At 43.3% G+C, this 17,228-nt stretch overlaps 1 protein-coding gene across 2 annotated transcripts in view; it reads right to left on the bottom strand.

The window, feature by feature from the left end:
* KDR (kinase insert domain receptor) overlaps positions 1-15,560 on the bottom strand; it is a 42,167-nt gene extending 26,607 nt beyond the window's left edge. Inside the window, exons 1-11 of one of the 2 annotated variants that reach the window (XM_037897765.2) lie at positions 15,294-15,560; positions 11,960-12,050; positions 11,127-11,323; positions 8,946-9,070; positions 8,456-8,624; positions 6,640-6,779; positions 5,627-5,798; positions 3,628-3,739; positions 3,369-3,532; positions 1,958-2,114; positions 217-340 (exon numbers count right to left, since the gene is read on the bottom strand). In XM_037897765.2, coding sequence (XP_037753693.1) covers positions 217-340; positions 1,958-2,114; positions 3,369-3,532; positions 3,628-3,739; positions 5,627-5,798; positions 6,640-6,779; positions 8,456-8,624; positions 8,946-9,070; positions 11,127-11,323; positions 11,960-12,050; positions 15,294-15,351 — 1,509 coding nt within the window. In that variant the 5' untranslated portion in view covers positions 15,352-15,560. The remainder of the gene's footprint in view (positions 1-216; positions 341-1,957; positions 2,115-3,368; positions 3,533-3,627; positions 3,740-5,626; positions 5,799-6,639; positions 6,780-8,455; positions 8,625-8,945; positions 9,071-11,126; positions 11,324-11,959; positions 12,051-15,293) is intronic. The other variant, XM_037897766.2, reaches the window with a different exon arrangement.
* Positions 15,561-17,228: the final 1,668 nt, after the last annotated feature.

The following is a 17,228-nucleotide window of genomic DNA, read 5'->3' as shown; positions in this document are numbered from 1 at the left end:
CCTTTTAACAACCATCTATATGTAGATTTCTATATATGTATTTTTAAACTGTGTTATACTAAAATTAGCAATATGTTCCCAGATTTTTCTGCTGCTTAATCTCCAGGCCTTTCTCTGTTACAGTTAAACACAGTTGATATAAAGTTCACAAATACATGAAATGCTGAACAGAACTCTCAAAAGCTGGCTAACTAAGACAAACGAACATTAGCTCACCTTCATTTTCCCAGCAATAGCAACAAACTGATTTTTAATTCTTTCAATCCGATTTCCGCCCTTTCTGTCTGTGATGTCTTTCCATTTCTTACATGCATAAGGATTGATTCCCAAACCAACTTGACTGAGAGATAGACAGAGAGATACATTTTAGGTAAGGAAAATATCGACCTTCAAGAGACCATTTTTGTTCAGTTTAGAAAAAATATCAGAGATGGAACAATGGCCATCTTATAAAACTGGGGAATGTTCCTGAAAACTTTTCTATGTAATTGTACTCTACAGCCTTCCAAGACCTTTGTCCTCCATAAAAATAGGAATTCCCAGGCCTAGAGGTAAATAGCCTAATTAATCTGCGTAGGTCAGCCCAATCAGGATATGTGGAGGGAAGCAGCTATTTTGGGAACAAACCTCCAGTCATAAATTGACAATTCAAGTTAATTTCATTCAAAAGAAGACAGAGAGACATAGAAATCACTGGACTCCTTAAAAGAATTTCTTTAGGACAGTGGCCCTTGTGTAGGAAGTGACCAGGCACCAAAAGAAGCTAGTGGAAGTCATTTTATAAACAACAGGAAAGCAGAATGCTTTTTTTTTTTTTTTTTTAAAGGAAGTCTGGCCTTGTGCTCAGCCCAGATAAGGGAAGCTGCATGTATCTTGGTCAGGAGCTCTCTCTATCATTGGCTACCATCAATCAGTGTAGTTCCTTTGAGATACGCTTTTACACAGATAACAAGCAGCATCGTATTCAGCAGCTGATTGGTGTAAGAAAAAACACAAAGAACTGCAAGTCGGGTAAGCAGCAAATTTCCTGTGTGTTGTATTGTGTTTTTGTACTTGCTGCTGCCCAACAAGGTTTGACTGATGGGGCCCACAGACTTGTTTGGAATCCAGCAAGGAGGCAAGATGCCAGCCAAAAAAGCATCAAACAAAGGAAACAACAGTGGTAGAGTTTCACCAGTGGGTAGCCCTGGCCTGTAGAATTCACTCCGTGCAACAACCCACCAGACCCCAAGTCTGGCAGTCTCTACATCTAGCTCATTTTGACTATTTTTGAGAACCTGAGGGCAGTTTGGGCCTATTTGCTGTAATAAGTAGAAGCTTGACTTAAATGGAAGCAAAATGGAAATTTTGTCTGCAAACACTGTCCAGCAACAACAGTTACTGAGTGTGGTTCTCAAGTGCCTGACACCTCATTCAGTCATTTACACCTCCCAAAAATCAGGGTAAAAAATGCCACTCATTCGCCAGTCTGGCTGAGCTGCATCAGTGCAAGGAAAGGTGGCTTTACAACACATCTGTGGCTCGCCAATCCCAGAGATGTTAGAGCAGAAGTTAGAGCAGCTTTAGAGCTGCTCTAACCCATGTCCAACTGCCAATGGCCCAAAGGGGCTGTTTCAATGCAGCGGGAGCAGGGGAGATAATCAAAGCACTGAAATGGCTCCAGCCATTCTTCCTTTCCCTTGATCACACCATCTATGCAGGGCTGCAAGAGGGGTGATATAAAGCCACTAACCTGACTCGACACCACCCAGGGAGTCCCGTTACATTGAGGAATCTCCAAGTTAAATTGGATTTATAACCCTTTTGCACTATCAAAGTGCTACCCAACGGGTTGGCTGCTTAGCATTTGATTTCGTGCATTTTTATTTTTTGGAAAGAGCCTACACCACTTTAAAAAAATCTGTGAATAGTTACAGAAATGAAGTGGAGATTAACTGGCAAATCATGTTTTACTTACTTAGGGCGGAAAGTACACTGTTCCTCTAACTGCCAGTACCACTGGATATTGACTGGGGCCGGAATGGCATAGACTGTGCAGGTTAGGACTTGAGTAGTCGCATACTTGTAGGAATCAATAGGAGCCAACAAAGCATTCTCCCCAATCTGAGGTGGAACTGTAGGAAAAACCTGCACGTTACATGCACAGACCATGATAAAGGAGCGACATTCTTTGCCTTGTGCCATTGTCTCTTGTTAACAAGAACACAGTTTGTTCTGAAATGTACAAAGTCTCTTTCACAGGGGCTTCTCTCTCACCATGACTCCCATATGCCTTCCAGGGTCTGAGCCTGTGTGATTCTGAGAGCCTCCCGCACGGTGCTGAGGGCCCACAACTCCCACTGACCTCAGCAGGGAGCAAAAGAATCAAGGAAGAAGTGCACCAGAGTAGCTTCAATACAAGCCGAATGTTAAGCAATCCTTCCGTCGCTTACTTACAGCTACCCCTTACAAATTACCCTTCAGACAGCCCTTCCCTTCCATCACCACCCCAGCCAAGAAATTTATATTACTTCCAGCATTAGGTGTCTGGCCTCCATTTCCCACTGTGCCCCCATCTCAACCCCACTGTACTTAGCAGAGCTGCTCTTTTGAAGACCTACTATTTTGGAAGCATCTAGACAAGTATGTTTCCTGCGGAGTAGTGTGGAGGAGGGGTGCCGGGGAGAGGGGAATGGTGGCGGGGGGAGGAAGGGGAGGCCAGAACAGAGCTGAGAGTAGCAGGAAGGATGGGCGAGGCAGATGAGGATGACGGGGAAGACTCATGATACAAAAGCAGCAGGAGAGAGCACAGAGGACAGGAAAAGAGCAAGACACAGAGGCAAAGAAAGAATACACAGAAAATAAAAAACAAAAATCCTTTTATCCAACAACAAGGAAAACCTGAAACCTCCTGAATTGTAAAATACAGCACGAGGAGCCAGACTCAGTGAATCATAGAATATCAGGGTTGGAAGGCACCTCAGGAGGTCACCTAGTCCAACCCCCTGCTCAAAGTAGGACCAATCCCCAATTTTTGCCCCAGATCCCTAAATGGCCACCTCAAGGATTGAGCTCACAACCCTGGGTTTAGCAGGCCAATGCTCAAACCACTGAGCTATCCCTATCCCGTTGAAGCAACGTCTGGGCAAGGTTTGAGGTGGAACTTCTTTTCTGCATGCCCCTGACTTGGTGGTTTTGTATCACCTCCTTAGTATTTTTTTGCCAATTTAAATCTGGATAGTACACAGATCAAGGGAAGCATAGGGCTCTAAGAGACAGGACGCCTACCAGCTCTTTCTGTCAGGGAATTTTAGTTCAGGAAGGGTTAGTACTCTATACACACACATATACACCAAAAAAGGAAAAGGCACTGTTTATACCTCACTTACCATTCACAACCAGGTCAAATGTGTATCTCTGTTGCTCCTTGTTAATGGGGTTTGTAAGTACAATGGTATAATTCCCAGCATCCTTTTCACTTGCCTCAGTAATTGTTAATGTGTAACCAAGTTTAATGGTATGATTTGTGCTGATGGCTTTTCCATTTTTATACCTAAAGAAAATACATGGTAACTTGAATACGTTAGCGAGTCAGCTTGACATATAATGCCACAATCTGTTTTAAAGGCATCATATTCTGACTCTTACCATTTTGCTTCTGGTGGAGGATAGCCTGTAAATCTCACAGGGATTTTGACTTGGTCTCCTACCCTTGTCTCCACCACAGACCCCATTCTGTCCAAAAGGATAAAAGGTTTTTCTGCAAGAAATTAATTGATGGGCATGAAACAACACATTTCCTTTCCATATTGCCAGAAATGTAAATTGTCTCCCATTTGGTTTAGTGTTTAATTGGAGATGAAAGACAGCAGATGTAAATGACAAAGTGGTCCATGTACCAACAAAAAGAAAAGGAGTACTTGTGGCACCTTAGAGACTAACCAATTTATTTGCATCCGATGAAGTGAGCTGTAGCTCACGAAAGCTTATGCTCAAATAAATTGCGAATACAGACTAACACGGCTGCTACTCTGAAACATGTACCAGCACAGGCTCTTGCAGTATTACAATCCATGAGGTAAATCCTCCGCCCAGGGCCCAGCATAACTACTGGGGTTGAGCACTAGGGAGATCCTTCAGGGCAAAGGGGAGGAGGGAATCCTCCCAAGGCTTCAGAGGGGTTCTGAGGCAGTGAAGCAATGGAGCACTCCTGTGTGGGAAGGGCAGGACAGGACAATGTACATAGCAGTGGATCCTCCAGCCCCAACCTGCCTGTGTGCCACACAGGGGTATGCAGCCCCTCTCCCTAGGCCATGCCTTCTCCTTCACCCTTTGCACAGAAAAGTGGAATAATTCAGCTACCAGGGGACTCTTGACAGCAATAGAGGCAAGAGTCTGCTCTCAGACCCACACAGCAACTCTCAGTCCCAATGCTCTGCCCTCCCTAGCCGCTGTTGTCGTGGAACAAAACAAGCAATGCAAACTAAGCCCTGTAATGTATGTGTTGGGTAACACAATATCGCATTTAAACCTCTCCAACATTTCCACTTACACAATCAGACAAAAAGGGCTCAATTTTTCCATTTCAGCACACAACAGTATTCAAAACGGCACATGATACAGTTACATAATGGGGCAGAGATTGAAGCTAGCTATCTGCAACCCAAAAAATCCCACAACTCTGAAAGGATTTACACTACTTTTCTGCAACCACAGAAAGCAAAACTGTAATCAGCCCAATAGCATGATTGGCCTTTTGGCTAAGATCAAAGAAAGAATCTGTTTAATATCTGATGCAGCTGTGATAGAGAAGGGGGGGCTGTTTCTTGTCCTGGCAGAAGAATGGACTACGGTCAGTTTGAATTGAAAAAATCAAAATGCTGAAGGTGAGAATCAGACTTAATCACAACTTCAAGTCAGCCTTACTGCTCCAGTGTAAGACATACAGTACATCCATAACCAGCAGTGCTGCTGCATGAGTTAATATTGGACCAAATCCTGCAGTTCTTTCTCACTCATTCCACAAACTCAGCTTTTTGCAGTCAATGGAGTTTTGCCTGATTGAGGACTGAGGAAGGATAGGATTTGGCCAGAGTCATTTCCTCTGAGTCATTTCCTTATGACCAAAAGTAAAGCTGAATCCAATTTTCGGAATGCAAAAAGCCCAGGGCTGGATTCTGTCACCCTTACTCATGCAAGTAACACCTTTCTCTGCAGGTAGCCACAATGGACTCAGTGGAACTACCTGTGGAGTCAGGTGCTATTCAGTATGAGGAAGAGTGGCAGAATCTGACCTGAAATATACAGTTTCAGCATTACAGTACCACATAGAATGGCTGGCGGTCCCTCTATTTAGTCTCTCCCTGAGTTTTTTCTAGACTACGTAACAGCTTTCAGTGATACTCACATATCCGGTCCTAAGAGAAAACCCTTTAACATGAAAACAGAAAAACTTTGAGCTATAACAATGCTACTGAAAACAACTAGAAGCAATGGAAACACTGGGGCTGACAGTTCAGAGCAGAGTGTTTATATGGCAAACATTTTGATTGACATACTGTGCAGCTAATTGCTTTCAACTGATGCATTTTCCATCCCAACAATCCCCGCCTGTAAATATCCAGAATTAAATCAGAGAATTCCATACCATGGACAATGACATACGTGCTGTTTTTCTTAGTCATTAGGCCACTGAATGCTGTGCAGTTGTATCGGCCTCTATCATTTAAGGACACATGGTCTATGGTAAGAGTGCTTACGAACTTCTTCGGCTCATTCCCTGATGATGTTTTTAAGTCTCTGACTGTAGCACGTTTTCCCTGTAACAGAGTAAAAGCTCTGAGAAGCAGTTCATTCCAGCTCTTCCCCCGACCCTCCACACCAGTGGCGGATTAGTCACTGGGCCAGTGGGGTCCATGCCCAAGGGCCCTGGCCAACTGGGGGGCCCCGGAAAAATGGACACCCCTATACCCCAACCCGCTCTGCCTGGCACGCCTTCTGGGGAGTGGGAGAAGCCCCCACAGCTCAATCCCACTCCCCAGGCAGAGCAGGGCAAGCCCCTGCGCCCCAACCCTGCTCCCTAGCAGGAGCAGTGAGGGTTGGGGTGCAGGTGGAAGGGGTGGGGAGGGTCCCCTACTTGCTCTGGCCCAGGGCCCCCCAGAACTGTAATCCATGCTATATACCATATATACTCGTTCATAAGCTGAATTTTTTTAGTAAAAAAGGGAAGCACCAGAGAAGGGGGTCGGCTTATGAACGGGTATAGAGAGGGGGAGAGGTGGGACACAGCCCCTCCCCTCCCCCCAACAGAGGGGGCAAGGAGAGGCAGCACAGCCAGCAGAGCCAGACGGGAAGAGGCGGGGCCAGAGTCTCCCCGCTTCTGGCCACGCTGCTCTCCCCCCAGCCTCCGAAGCAGCTGCAGCTCTGGGGCTGGCAGGCTGCAGCTGTGCCACTCGGTGCCACCCACCAGAGCATATATCATCAGCTGGTTTGTTAATATTTACAGAGGAGCGAGTAAGTGGTTAACCCAAACTTTTATTGTGTCTTTGGAAGCTAAAATAACCCTGGAAGCTAAAACACAGGCGCATCCTTTTGTGTTTCTAGCAAGAGGTTGCTTCTTTCAGGGCTCTAGGGCACGGTATTAGGAAATGATTGTTTTACCTTAACAGAAGGGTAGTCCCATTTGAAATCAATTCCAACATTTGGCTCCGTCCTCACAGTACAGTTTAGAACTAGTTTCTCCCCTGCTGCCAGCTCTATTTGGTGATGAGGGTTCATAGTTAAGTCATAAATTCTGTATCCTGGAAGAAGCAAAAGGAACAGAGTTTGAAAAAACATTCTGTGGAGTGACGTAAGGGTGCCGCTTTCCCAATGGCATTTACTCTCTCCCTTAGGAGTTACACCCACACAGCAGAAATCCCAGAAGCTTAAGTGCACTGGGGAGATGGGCATACACCCAAATTCAAAAAGTGGAGATGAAGAGGGTGAGGATGTCCAAAAGTTGTACTGACACACAATGGGTCTAGAGCACGTACAGTCTACTTTCAGATTTTAGCACATGCAGAGTGAGCGGGCTACTGTGAGGCCATTTGCCAGAAGCTTCCTTATGGTCAGACACAGTAAGATAAAAGAAGCTGACAGGGTGAGACATCAATACTTCTAAGATGGACTCAGAGAGAGATGTTGGACCAGATCCTGGGACCTGCTAAGCATCCTCAACTCTTATGAAAGGGTTTCTTGGTCCCTTACAATGTTAGAGAGCACACAGAGGAGAATCTCAATGGTGAACCACAAAATTCACAACAGCATGGAAACAAACCCCACTCCCCAAATATTATGATAGACCAAAAGTGGGCGTCTGGTGATGTGCTTGGAACTTTACCACCAACAATTTGACATTAGCAAAACTGTCCAAGGCATAAAGCCTGTAATAAAAAATGTAAAACATGGCAAAACATATCCAAAAATCCCAAATGACTCAAAACCAGGCAGAGGATGATGAATTGTGGGGAAACTGCTGGGGTGGTGAGATGGGGTGGTGAGTTATCCCTATTTTTCCTCTTCCTCTCTTTGGGAATCTCTGAGTCTAGATGAGAATGTGCTGATCCTACCTCGCCAAGGCCACAGTGTCACAATGAGGTGTGGGATTGGCCTCTTTCAACCCTGGAGGTAGGAGTGTGCTCAACAGTCCAAGAGGAGGTCATTGCAGTCTCAGCATGGGTGGGGGCCTACGAGGAGTCCTCATGTTGCCCTTGGAGGAGCAGGTAACTTCAATGTGTCAGAGCTGTATTCATCCCAGGTAGGCCCAGGGCATTAGCGTGCAGGGAAACAAGAATTTCTTGGGGGCAGGCTAGGTTTTGCATATCTAGTGTGACGTGGTCCCCTGTTTCTCCTCACAGCAAGCTGGAACCCTCTCTTCTTCCCTGAGCTGCTAATGATACTTTGGGGTGCCTGTTTTCAAGGTCCTTCACTGTATGCTGACATTCATTACAAAAGAGAGGGAGTTTAGGAAAAATAAAACCCTGCATGGCTGAAAAAAGTAGCATCAAGGCAGAGCAGATAAAATCCCAAGCACATAGAATATCAGGGTTGGAAGGGACCTCAGGAGGTCACCTAGTCCAACCCCCTGCTTAAAGCAGGACCAATCCCCAATTTTTGCCCCAGATCCCTAAATGGCCCCCTCAAGGAGTGAACACACAACTTTGGGTTTAGCAGGCCAATGCTCATACCACTGGACTATCCCTCCTTCCCCACAGATGCTGGTGATCTACCCAAAACAGAACACAATAACATTTTCCCTTTAAATTCAGGTGGTGTTTTTTTTCAAAGCAATACATATTAAAACACGCATTTTGTGTTAATTGCATTTTCAGTATTCCTGATCTACAGTCCAATCAAATGTAATTGCTCAATATGTTGCACTAAGCAAAATAGCACTGCCTAAAACAATGACCATGGAGAGTAATCTTTGGCTTACCTACAACCACAACTATGTACATCACAGACTGGTAACTTTCATCATCTATTTTAGCTTCGCAGAAGACCATGCCTGCATAGCTGATCAGGTTACTGGGAATAGTGAAGCCTTTTTTATTATCCCATGAGATTGATTTACCATCAGGAACAAATAACTTTTCTGGATACCTCTGTTAAAAGATCAATAAAACATTCAGTAAAATTCCAAAACTAAACAAATTCATATTGTAAGTCTAATATTTACTACAACATTATGGATCCAGACTTGGCATCCTGACTCAGGCCACATTCTCACTGCAGTCAACCGATCTTTACACAAGAAGTATAATTTGTTAGTATAATTGTAGCGTTCCCATTCTGTTTGTAAGTTTCGTAATTTCCAAAGATAAGATGCTCTTTTTAAGATATCTATTTTAATCCACTGTATTTATGTAAATTGACATTTCGCTAATTCTAGAGATAAGAAATGAAATATTTGGCTTTTTTCTTACCGCATAAAGTGATACATTGAGATTTGATATGGATCCGAGACATGGAATCACCACTGTTTTGTTCCCAGTAATGTATATAACATCAAGTTGGTCACTAACTGAAGTCACAAATGGAGATCTATAATCTAAAAGAATATTTGATTTGCATTTGTTATAATCTCTTTGTTTGAAAGGACACAACATGCTATTTTTCCTCTCTTATTTTTCTTTCCTTTCCTATCGATGGTGTCCTTTTCTAGTTGGCAAACATTTGTACTTTTCTTGTTTGTGAATGGAGATGAAATTGACATCACTATTAAGTTTAACTCCTCCTCTTTTTACAGTACCATCATGCCCAAATACACATTAATGGTGTCAACACCATTCTGGGAGCCTGACCCTGACATCTTTACTCAGTCAAAACTCCAATTTAAGTCAAGGTGACTTATGCCTGCGTAAGGACTATAGGAATGGATCCCAATATTAGTTATAAGTAGCTAAGTGCTTCATAACCCCTAAAATAATAGCTATTCTTTTTAAAATTCTCAACAATAAATAAGTGGCTTTATAAACAAAACTATATATTAACAACCAACTTTTCAAAAATCTGACCATAAATTGCAGTAACAAACCTGTGCATGCAAGCGTGCACAGATAATTGATGCCAGATAATCAACAGTGAAAATAGTCAGGGGCTTAGTCTAATGCCGTTCTGTGTGTGCAGCTATCTAAATGGGTGCAACTCAAAGCATGAGTTCTGAAAACTTAGTTCTTGAAGTCTATCTGGATTTCCCCATCAGAGTTCAACAGCTGTAAGGTAGACCAAATTTCAGACTTGATCTGAACATTGTCCTGTTAGATAATACAAATGTGAGTGCTATGTAAAAATACCCTGTAATTCTCCCATGTGTGAAACTCCTACTGAAGTCTACAGTAGTTCTCCATGCAAACAGATCAGATCCCAGTACTGATGTGTGGGCTAGGATCTGGGGAAGTAAATTAGCCTAATTGCTGCACATATAGATTTTATTAATTATGGGAACAGGGACTTTTCTATTTATGGTAACTAGCATATTGACATGTAGTAATTCCACACAAAAATTTGCATACAGAATGTCAATTTCACAAGGCCAAGAATTCCAATATCAGGAAATTGGTCCCAATTTTAATTGTAAAGCCAGCCTGGGCAGCAAGACAGGAGGAAGTGCTGCAGGCACGTAAACCTTTGGAAGCTAAAAGACAGGAGGCCAAGCTCAGCATGAAGTAATCTTTTATGTGGTGCAAATGCCTCACTTACAACTTAAGGTGATCATCTGTACTGTACCTGAAAAATATCTCCAAAAGCTGCCACTGAGAAGAAAAGCTGTGATCAAAGGTCTCATAGTTTACTTTCAAAAAATGTTCCTACCATCACAGCTAAAATATATGCTAAGTTTCTGCTGCTGCATTGTTCTGTTTACTGCTCCACCCACACAAATTTATATGGTGTAGGCAAATGTATTTGTGTGATATGACCTGCATAGAACTAATAAGGATAACATAAAGTACAAACGGAGCTGCACCTTCAAAACCAAAAGAGTCAAATACGTTTTTTGAGAGTCAAATACGTTTAGCTGGCTTTTTGTATATATTTTTGCACACACATTGTGTTTCCACATTTTGGCTGGAAATGGAAGGATTGAAAAACCATGAGATGCCATTATGCTATGTAAAATTTGTAGCTTGATCAAATGGGAAATGCTAGAAGTCTCATGAAAGAAGTCTGATCTCCCCCACTTCCTTGACTGTTATGATGAGAGGAAAGTTCCCTCTCGTTTCAATCTACTTTAACCACTTATCAGTACTTTAAGGGACAATTTCCGCAGTTATTTACTAACATGGAATGGCCATAAACTTCAGTTGGAGTTCAATGAAAGGAGAGACTGCAGGATCTAGCACCTATAGAATGGATGTATATTTAGCTTCTTGTTTTCCTTAAAACCTTGGTGAAAAGTGGACTGGTAACTGCTTTCTTCTTAAGCTGACAGTCTCCAGCTTACAACTGTTGATCTTGAGGCTTATGCTTTGTCAAATAGGTTTTTCTGTGGGCAATCCAATGAACATTACTTCAGAACAAAGCTTTTTGAAATGCCTGTTATACCATTGTTTCTTTTTAATCTTATTGATAGGTAGGAATCGCATATGAATCTTGTAACCACCTACCTTGAACATAGACATAAATGCTTGTAGTTGCCTGGGTGTCTCTGTAAAAGCACTTGTAGTCCCCAGTGTCATTCCCTATTACTTTTGTAAGAGTGAGCATCTTACAATAGGGGCCGTCCCTGCAGTCCGTCACTGCAACATGTTTCTCAGAACTGCTCTGATTGTTAGGCAACAGCCACTCCAATGCTCTTTGACCACTAGCAAAACAAAGGAGAGAGAGATATTAGAGCAAATGGGGCTTGCTATCGCCATGTCAGGAAAACTCAGTCCTACTCGTTCTCAAATGGTCCATTTTAACTTCAGGACAAATAGCTATTAGACAAACTTAATTATTTAACATTAAGAAACATGCGAAATCCGATAAATGAGTGTGAGATGCTCAATTCCGCACGGCTATGAGAAAGTTTCTTCATTTGAGTATTAAGAGGTGATGAATCTAAGCCACACAAAGACTCCAAAAAGGGGGCAATCGAGGTGACAAGGGCTCTGCTTTGCCCCAGCAAACTCCACTGTGTTCCAGAGTACTCTCCCCAATCCCTGCTGCTTGCACCCCATCTTTTCCAAAGAGGGGAGTGGCTAGGCCTACCCAGGGGCTAACTTAACACACTTGACACACTAGACTCTTGAGAACATCCCCTGATTAGCCAATAGCTTTTGTTTTGTTCTTTAATCTCCTCATGATGTAACCCTCTAATACTCAGCCCAAGGCCTGCAGTGGAGAAGGGGATAGGGGGACAAGAAAAGAGGAAGTAGAAGGAAGGGTCCACCTCTATATCAAAATTAAACTAATAAATCATTGTCATCGTCATAATGCAGGCCAAAGTTGCCCTTACCTGCAAGTAATATTTAGAGTATCATTTGCAGTTATTGTTAGGATATCTTTTTGGATGCTAAGACTTGGTTGATCCAGAGAAATAAACAAGCCTGCAAAAATAAAATCAATAAATTAATGTGCCAAAAACATATCAGATTCAATCAGAAAAGCACTGTCTAAATGTATATATAGCATCTTTTAAGTTGACCTATTTGCTTCATGTTTAAACTGTTCTACTGCTTTCCACACATCCCAGAAGTTCAAGAGCTCTGTCATAACAGGAAGAATGGGCAGATGGTCATGAGCTAGCAGAATAGTTCTGCAATTCATAAAGCTCGGGTGGAGTTCCTGTTGTTTTGCACTACCAACTTCAAGGTCTAACAAGAGGATATGGGACATTGAAATAAAGTGAACCTTCATCTGATGATCTCACTCCCTTGGGAAAGGTCTTATAATAAATTGAATAATAAATTTGCCAAGGCTGCTGATTAACGAATTCTGCTAAGAGTTATTTTGCATAGTGCATCATAAACTCAAGGTCATCTGACCCAATCTTATTTTCCTTTATCATATTTTCTAATGTGGTTCCTTCGTTGCCTGAAACCCTAAGAAAACCTGTTCCTATCAAACCTTACTTGTGTGATTGGTTCCGTTGCATTCAGTGAGAATACTCATGTCAGTTAAAGCTTGCAAGATCGTTTCCAATATTTGTTCTGACGTAACTGTCCAGTAAGGCAGTCTGCGCAATCTTTCAAAGAACACAGAGATGTTTTCGGCATTTATTACTATACTCACTCCCTTTGGGAGTTCTGCGTCAGTAAAGGATGAGTACAGAGATCTGAGTAAGTTCTGAAACATTACCGTGGCCAGACAACGCGGAGCACTTGTACAACAGAAGAACTGATGCAAATACGTATGTACAAGGAGTCAGTGAGTGAACTTACACAAGAAAATGAACAGCGATGGTACGAGCATACCAGGACACATCTCATTAATCTTTTAACTGCCTGGAAGAAACTGACTAGTCTTCATAACTAAACGTAGCTAACACAGTAGTTGTAAAGTCTGAGGATGTGATACTGAGTCTGATTCTCCATTGTGTTACACCAGTTTTATGCCAGTGTAAGTGCAATATCTTTAGTGAAGTTACATAAGTGTAATGCAGTAAAGAATTAGGCCCCTTTACGTTTGCCAGCCATCACAACAGCTATGAATAGTGCAATCTCTCAGTGCTAAAATAAAACAAATGTTTCTATACAGACAGGCACATCTAACAAGAGGAACATGTTTTAAAATGCAAGAATTATTTCTTCATTACAAACAGGAATTTCTTCTGCACCCTTCTTTCCTCATTTCAACGCTTCTGATACCATTCAAGTCCATGATTATAAAGCAGCATGACGCCAGGTATGGGAAGGACCCAAGTGAATTATATTGAGAGACAGCTCAGATGAATGGTAATAGAGCTGTTATCAATGACAGTAAAGTCACCCTAGAGCTAGGGGCTTCAGTATTTTGTCAGGATTTCATTATATTTTTATCAAACCCTTCCTAGGGAGATTCTTTATTGACAGTAGGTTTCCGATAATTGATTTCTGTTGCACTTTACTCTAGAAAGCCATCACTAATGTAAAAACTTGAATTAGGACGGAAAATCAAATCAACGTCTACTATGCAGCTTACTCTCTATCATAGGCATTGCAAATCATGATTTATCTAATCTAACTATCAAGTAAACAGAATTAAATTATCCCTGGACCAAATCCTGCTCCCATCTGCATGCCTATAGCTCCCAGTGCCTTCAACGAGACTTGGGTACAATTAAATAAGAGCAGAATATGCTCTGCACTACAATTGAGATTTTTTTCCTCATTAAGTGTTTCTTAGTTAGACCTAAAAACTAAGCTAAAGATAAGTTCCATTTAGTCAAGAATGTTCAGCCTCAATCAAACTGTGACCAACCTCTGGCTAGATTATTTTCTTCAATGTGTAACATTATGCTATTGAATACAATTGCTCTTATGCATATCTCTAAGGAGGCTATTCCAAAAGAAAATGCATTGATAACTTATGAATGCATTTTAAAAACCCATGATGTACAAACACTAGGATCAATAAAATAGCATTATTTATTGTCTAAACGTCCAAGTGTCTGATATGAAATTCATATCCATACTATAATAGTCAAAATATTTATTTTTGCTCCAAACATAGGCATTATTATAATAACTATTAAAGTCATCCCTATATATTTAAGATGCAATTTCTGCTAATATATTAACCTCAGTATGATTGTTTTTACTTGGCTTATTCTCAGTTTCTGTAACCTCCACTAACAGGACAGAGAATAGCACTAACGTATCATGCTGAATTTAAAGGATTTAGTATCACTTGTTCCCCATCCAGTGGTACAGTGAACAGGTGATGTTTCCAGCCACTGGAGTTAGTCTTGTTGAGGCTGTAGAGGCAGGGGTAGGTTGCATTGTGTCTTGCACAGATTATTGTTAACTCTCTGCAGATAGAAGGAAACTCCTTTTTTCCTCTCTTGTTTCTTTCCTTTCATTAAGATTTGCTTTGGGCATGGGAAAGTTTGGCAGAACTGTCCCTCCCTTCGTGTATCTTCTAGAAAAGATTCAGGGGTCATATTATGGCTCCCAAGCGGGACATGCTAATCAGACTCCGTGGTCTCTCCAAACTCTCCTTGTAAAGCAACAGCCTGTGCACCTGCCTACTCTCTCGTGCGAGGAGGGACCAGTCAGGATGTCCTGGCCTTTGCAGCACCTGAACTGTGATAAGGAACAGCCTTCCTCTGGAGACCTCAGGGGAAGGAGGAGGGCATGGCCAAGGCTAACACCTTTAACAACAAAAATAGCTCTGGGGCAGATCCTCACCTGGAGCTGTAAATGGTGATAGCTTCCTTGACTTGCCTATCACAATTCACCCCAGCTGAGGATCGTCCCCAGGTCACCGGCAAACACAGTCCATGGACACACGGAGAAATCTTTGCCTTACTGAAGTCAAGGGCAAAACTCCCATTGACTTCAATAGGGGCAGGATTTCGCCGTGGGTTTATTCTCCCCTGCCCCTGCCCCTATGTCCGGACAGTAAGGAGTATGGCTCGTCCCAGCCTGCTCGCTTTGGGGGCAGGGACAAACCTCCCATCGCATCCCGGGGGGCTCCGGGGATGGCCCTCGCCCTGCCCCCATCAGAGCAGCTGCCCCGGGGCTCAGGTAGTTCCAGGCGCGGCTGCTCGTGTCCCAGCATCTGCGCTCCACTGGCCCCAGGGGAAGGTGCCCCGAGCCGCCACGGGAGCTCCCCGTGCGCCCCGGCTGCTGCAGCCCAGCGCCCCTTACCTGGAGCCGGCCGGGTCCCCAGCCACAGCAGCAGCGCCAGCACCACCCTGCGCTCCATCGCAGCTCCGGGAGGGGGGGTCCCCACGCCCGCACACGGGCTCCGGCTGCTGCCTTCTCCGCCAAGCGGCGGGCGGGCGGTAATCCTGGCCCCGCAGGCGGGGCTGCGGCTGGGACGAGCCTCTGCTGCGCCCTGGGTGCGGGAACGAGCGCTCCGTGCGACCTGGCGGCTTTGCCAAGCATCGCAGCCGCCCGCCCGCAGCGCCTCTACTTTGTGCCGGGGGAGGAGTCACACTCCTGCGGTGCCACCCCTCCCGTTCCCCGGCTCCGCCTCCGCAGGGGACCTGTGGCCCACGTGTCCGCTCAGTCCCATGCAGTCCTTTCCGCTTGTGACAAGCCCAAGGCAGCACCCCAGTCCTGCCCTTCTCTCCCCGCTTGTAACACTCAGATGGCCTTTTATATGGGTGACCTCACCTCCCAGTCTCACCTCCTCTGCCTTCAAACTGGGAATGATGCACTGGCCTCTTAAAGCACTTGGCTGATCCTGCAGACTCTTTAAATCAAAAACTTCACAAAGGAGATCCAGCACATTTAGCGGGTGGCCCCAATATATGTATAGTTAGATGTATGTGTATTCTTATGGTTCAGGTGTCCGGCTATTTCACTACTGACTGTATATGGCAGTATATATGTTCTTGGATCTGGTATAATTTCAGTATTTCCTTGGTGAGTCTAGTACATCCCTGATGTTTTAATTAACTGTACCAGGACTGTGATATTTCCAGCCAGATGAAACTATTTCCCATTCTCAATATTGACCAAATCAAGTTCTTTTTACTCAGACAGCCATACCATTGACAGGAATGGGATGGTTGTCTTTAATAAGCCTTGGAGGTTTTGGTCCACTCTTGACTATGGATATAGTGATATTCAGGTGATGAAAAGCATCTCCAAGCTGTCAAAATATGTTTTTCTGCATAAATAAAATATAAAATGGGAGTGTTAGCAAAAGCATTTTTTAGAGATTATTGATACACTTCCGTTAAATATAGTAAGTGTTGGCAATTCTTTTATGAAAGGTCCTCTTTTGGGGAAACAAATGCATGTTCATGAAAAATTTTTAGCCATATACCTTTTGCATTAGTCTATTTACCAAAAAATCTGCATGTAATACTCAGAGCAAATGAATTAGTGAATGAGCCACTAATTTTACTTTGAGCGCTGCGCAATTCTAGCTGTTTTACTGTATTTGGAGATCAATACAATTTCCATTGAGATTGTTCCCCTGCAGCTCACTGAAAGACAGAGTGAGAGCACCTAAATTTCTATATTGATTTCTGCACACAGGTCCAATGAAACACATTACAAGTAAAAGAAGAAACATATGAATCAAAAAGAGTGAAGTGAGCAACACTCAAACAAAATGGACTGTTGTTATTCTCCTGACAGCACTTTATTATGTTAGGCCAGGAAATCTGCAGCCTTTTTAAAGACATCTTCATTATCCCATAGGTGGGGTTAGAGGCATTTCCAAAAGTGACTGAGAGCTCTGGGTGTGACTGCTAAATATCGGGCCACTGCTGTGGTTGGTTGTCAAATGAGATGTATATTTACATATTAGTGATGAATAAATACCTCGAGGGAACCATAGATATCTGTCTAATGAAGACTCAGCTGTGGTGACTTTGGGCTAGATTGTGACTTGTACTACACACCTACACAGAAGACAAAGGAGGAGTAAAAAAACCACCCAACCCTTAACTCCTACCTGGGCTAAGACATGGACATTGAGGCCAGGCATAAAGGAGTAAAAAGGCACATCCTTAGTCAGAGAAGATGGATGGGGAAGGGAACAGCCATGTCTTCTTCTGAGCTGCACAGCTGAACCCACATAAGGAGGGGGGGACATAATTTGCTACAGATCAGTGACAATTCCTA

Source organism: Chelonia mydas, chromosome 4, assembly GCF_015237465.2.
Source record: "Chelonia mydas isolate rCheMyd1 chromosome 4, rCheMyd1.pri.v2, whole genome shotgun sequence".
NCBI classification, from domain to species: Eukaryota; Metazoa; Chordata; order Testudines; family Cheloniidae; genus Chelonia; species Chelonia mydas.
This window is presented reverse-complemented; position numbering and strand designations above follow the sequence as displayed.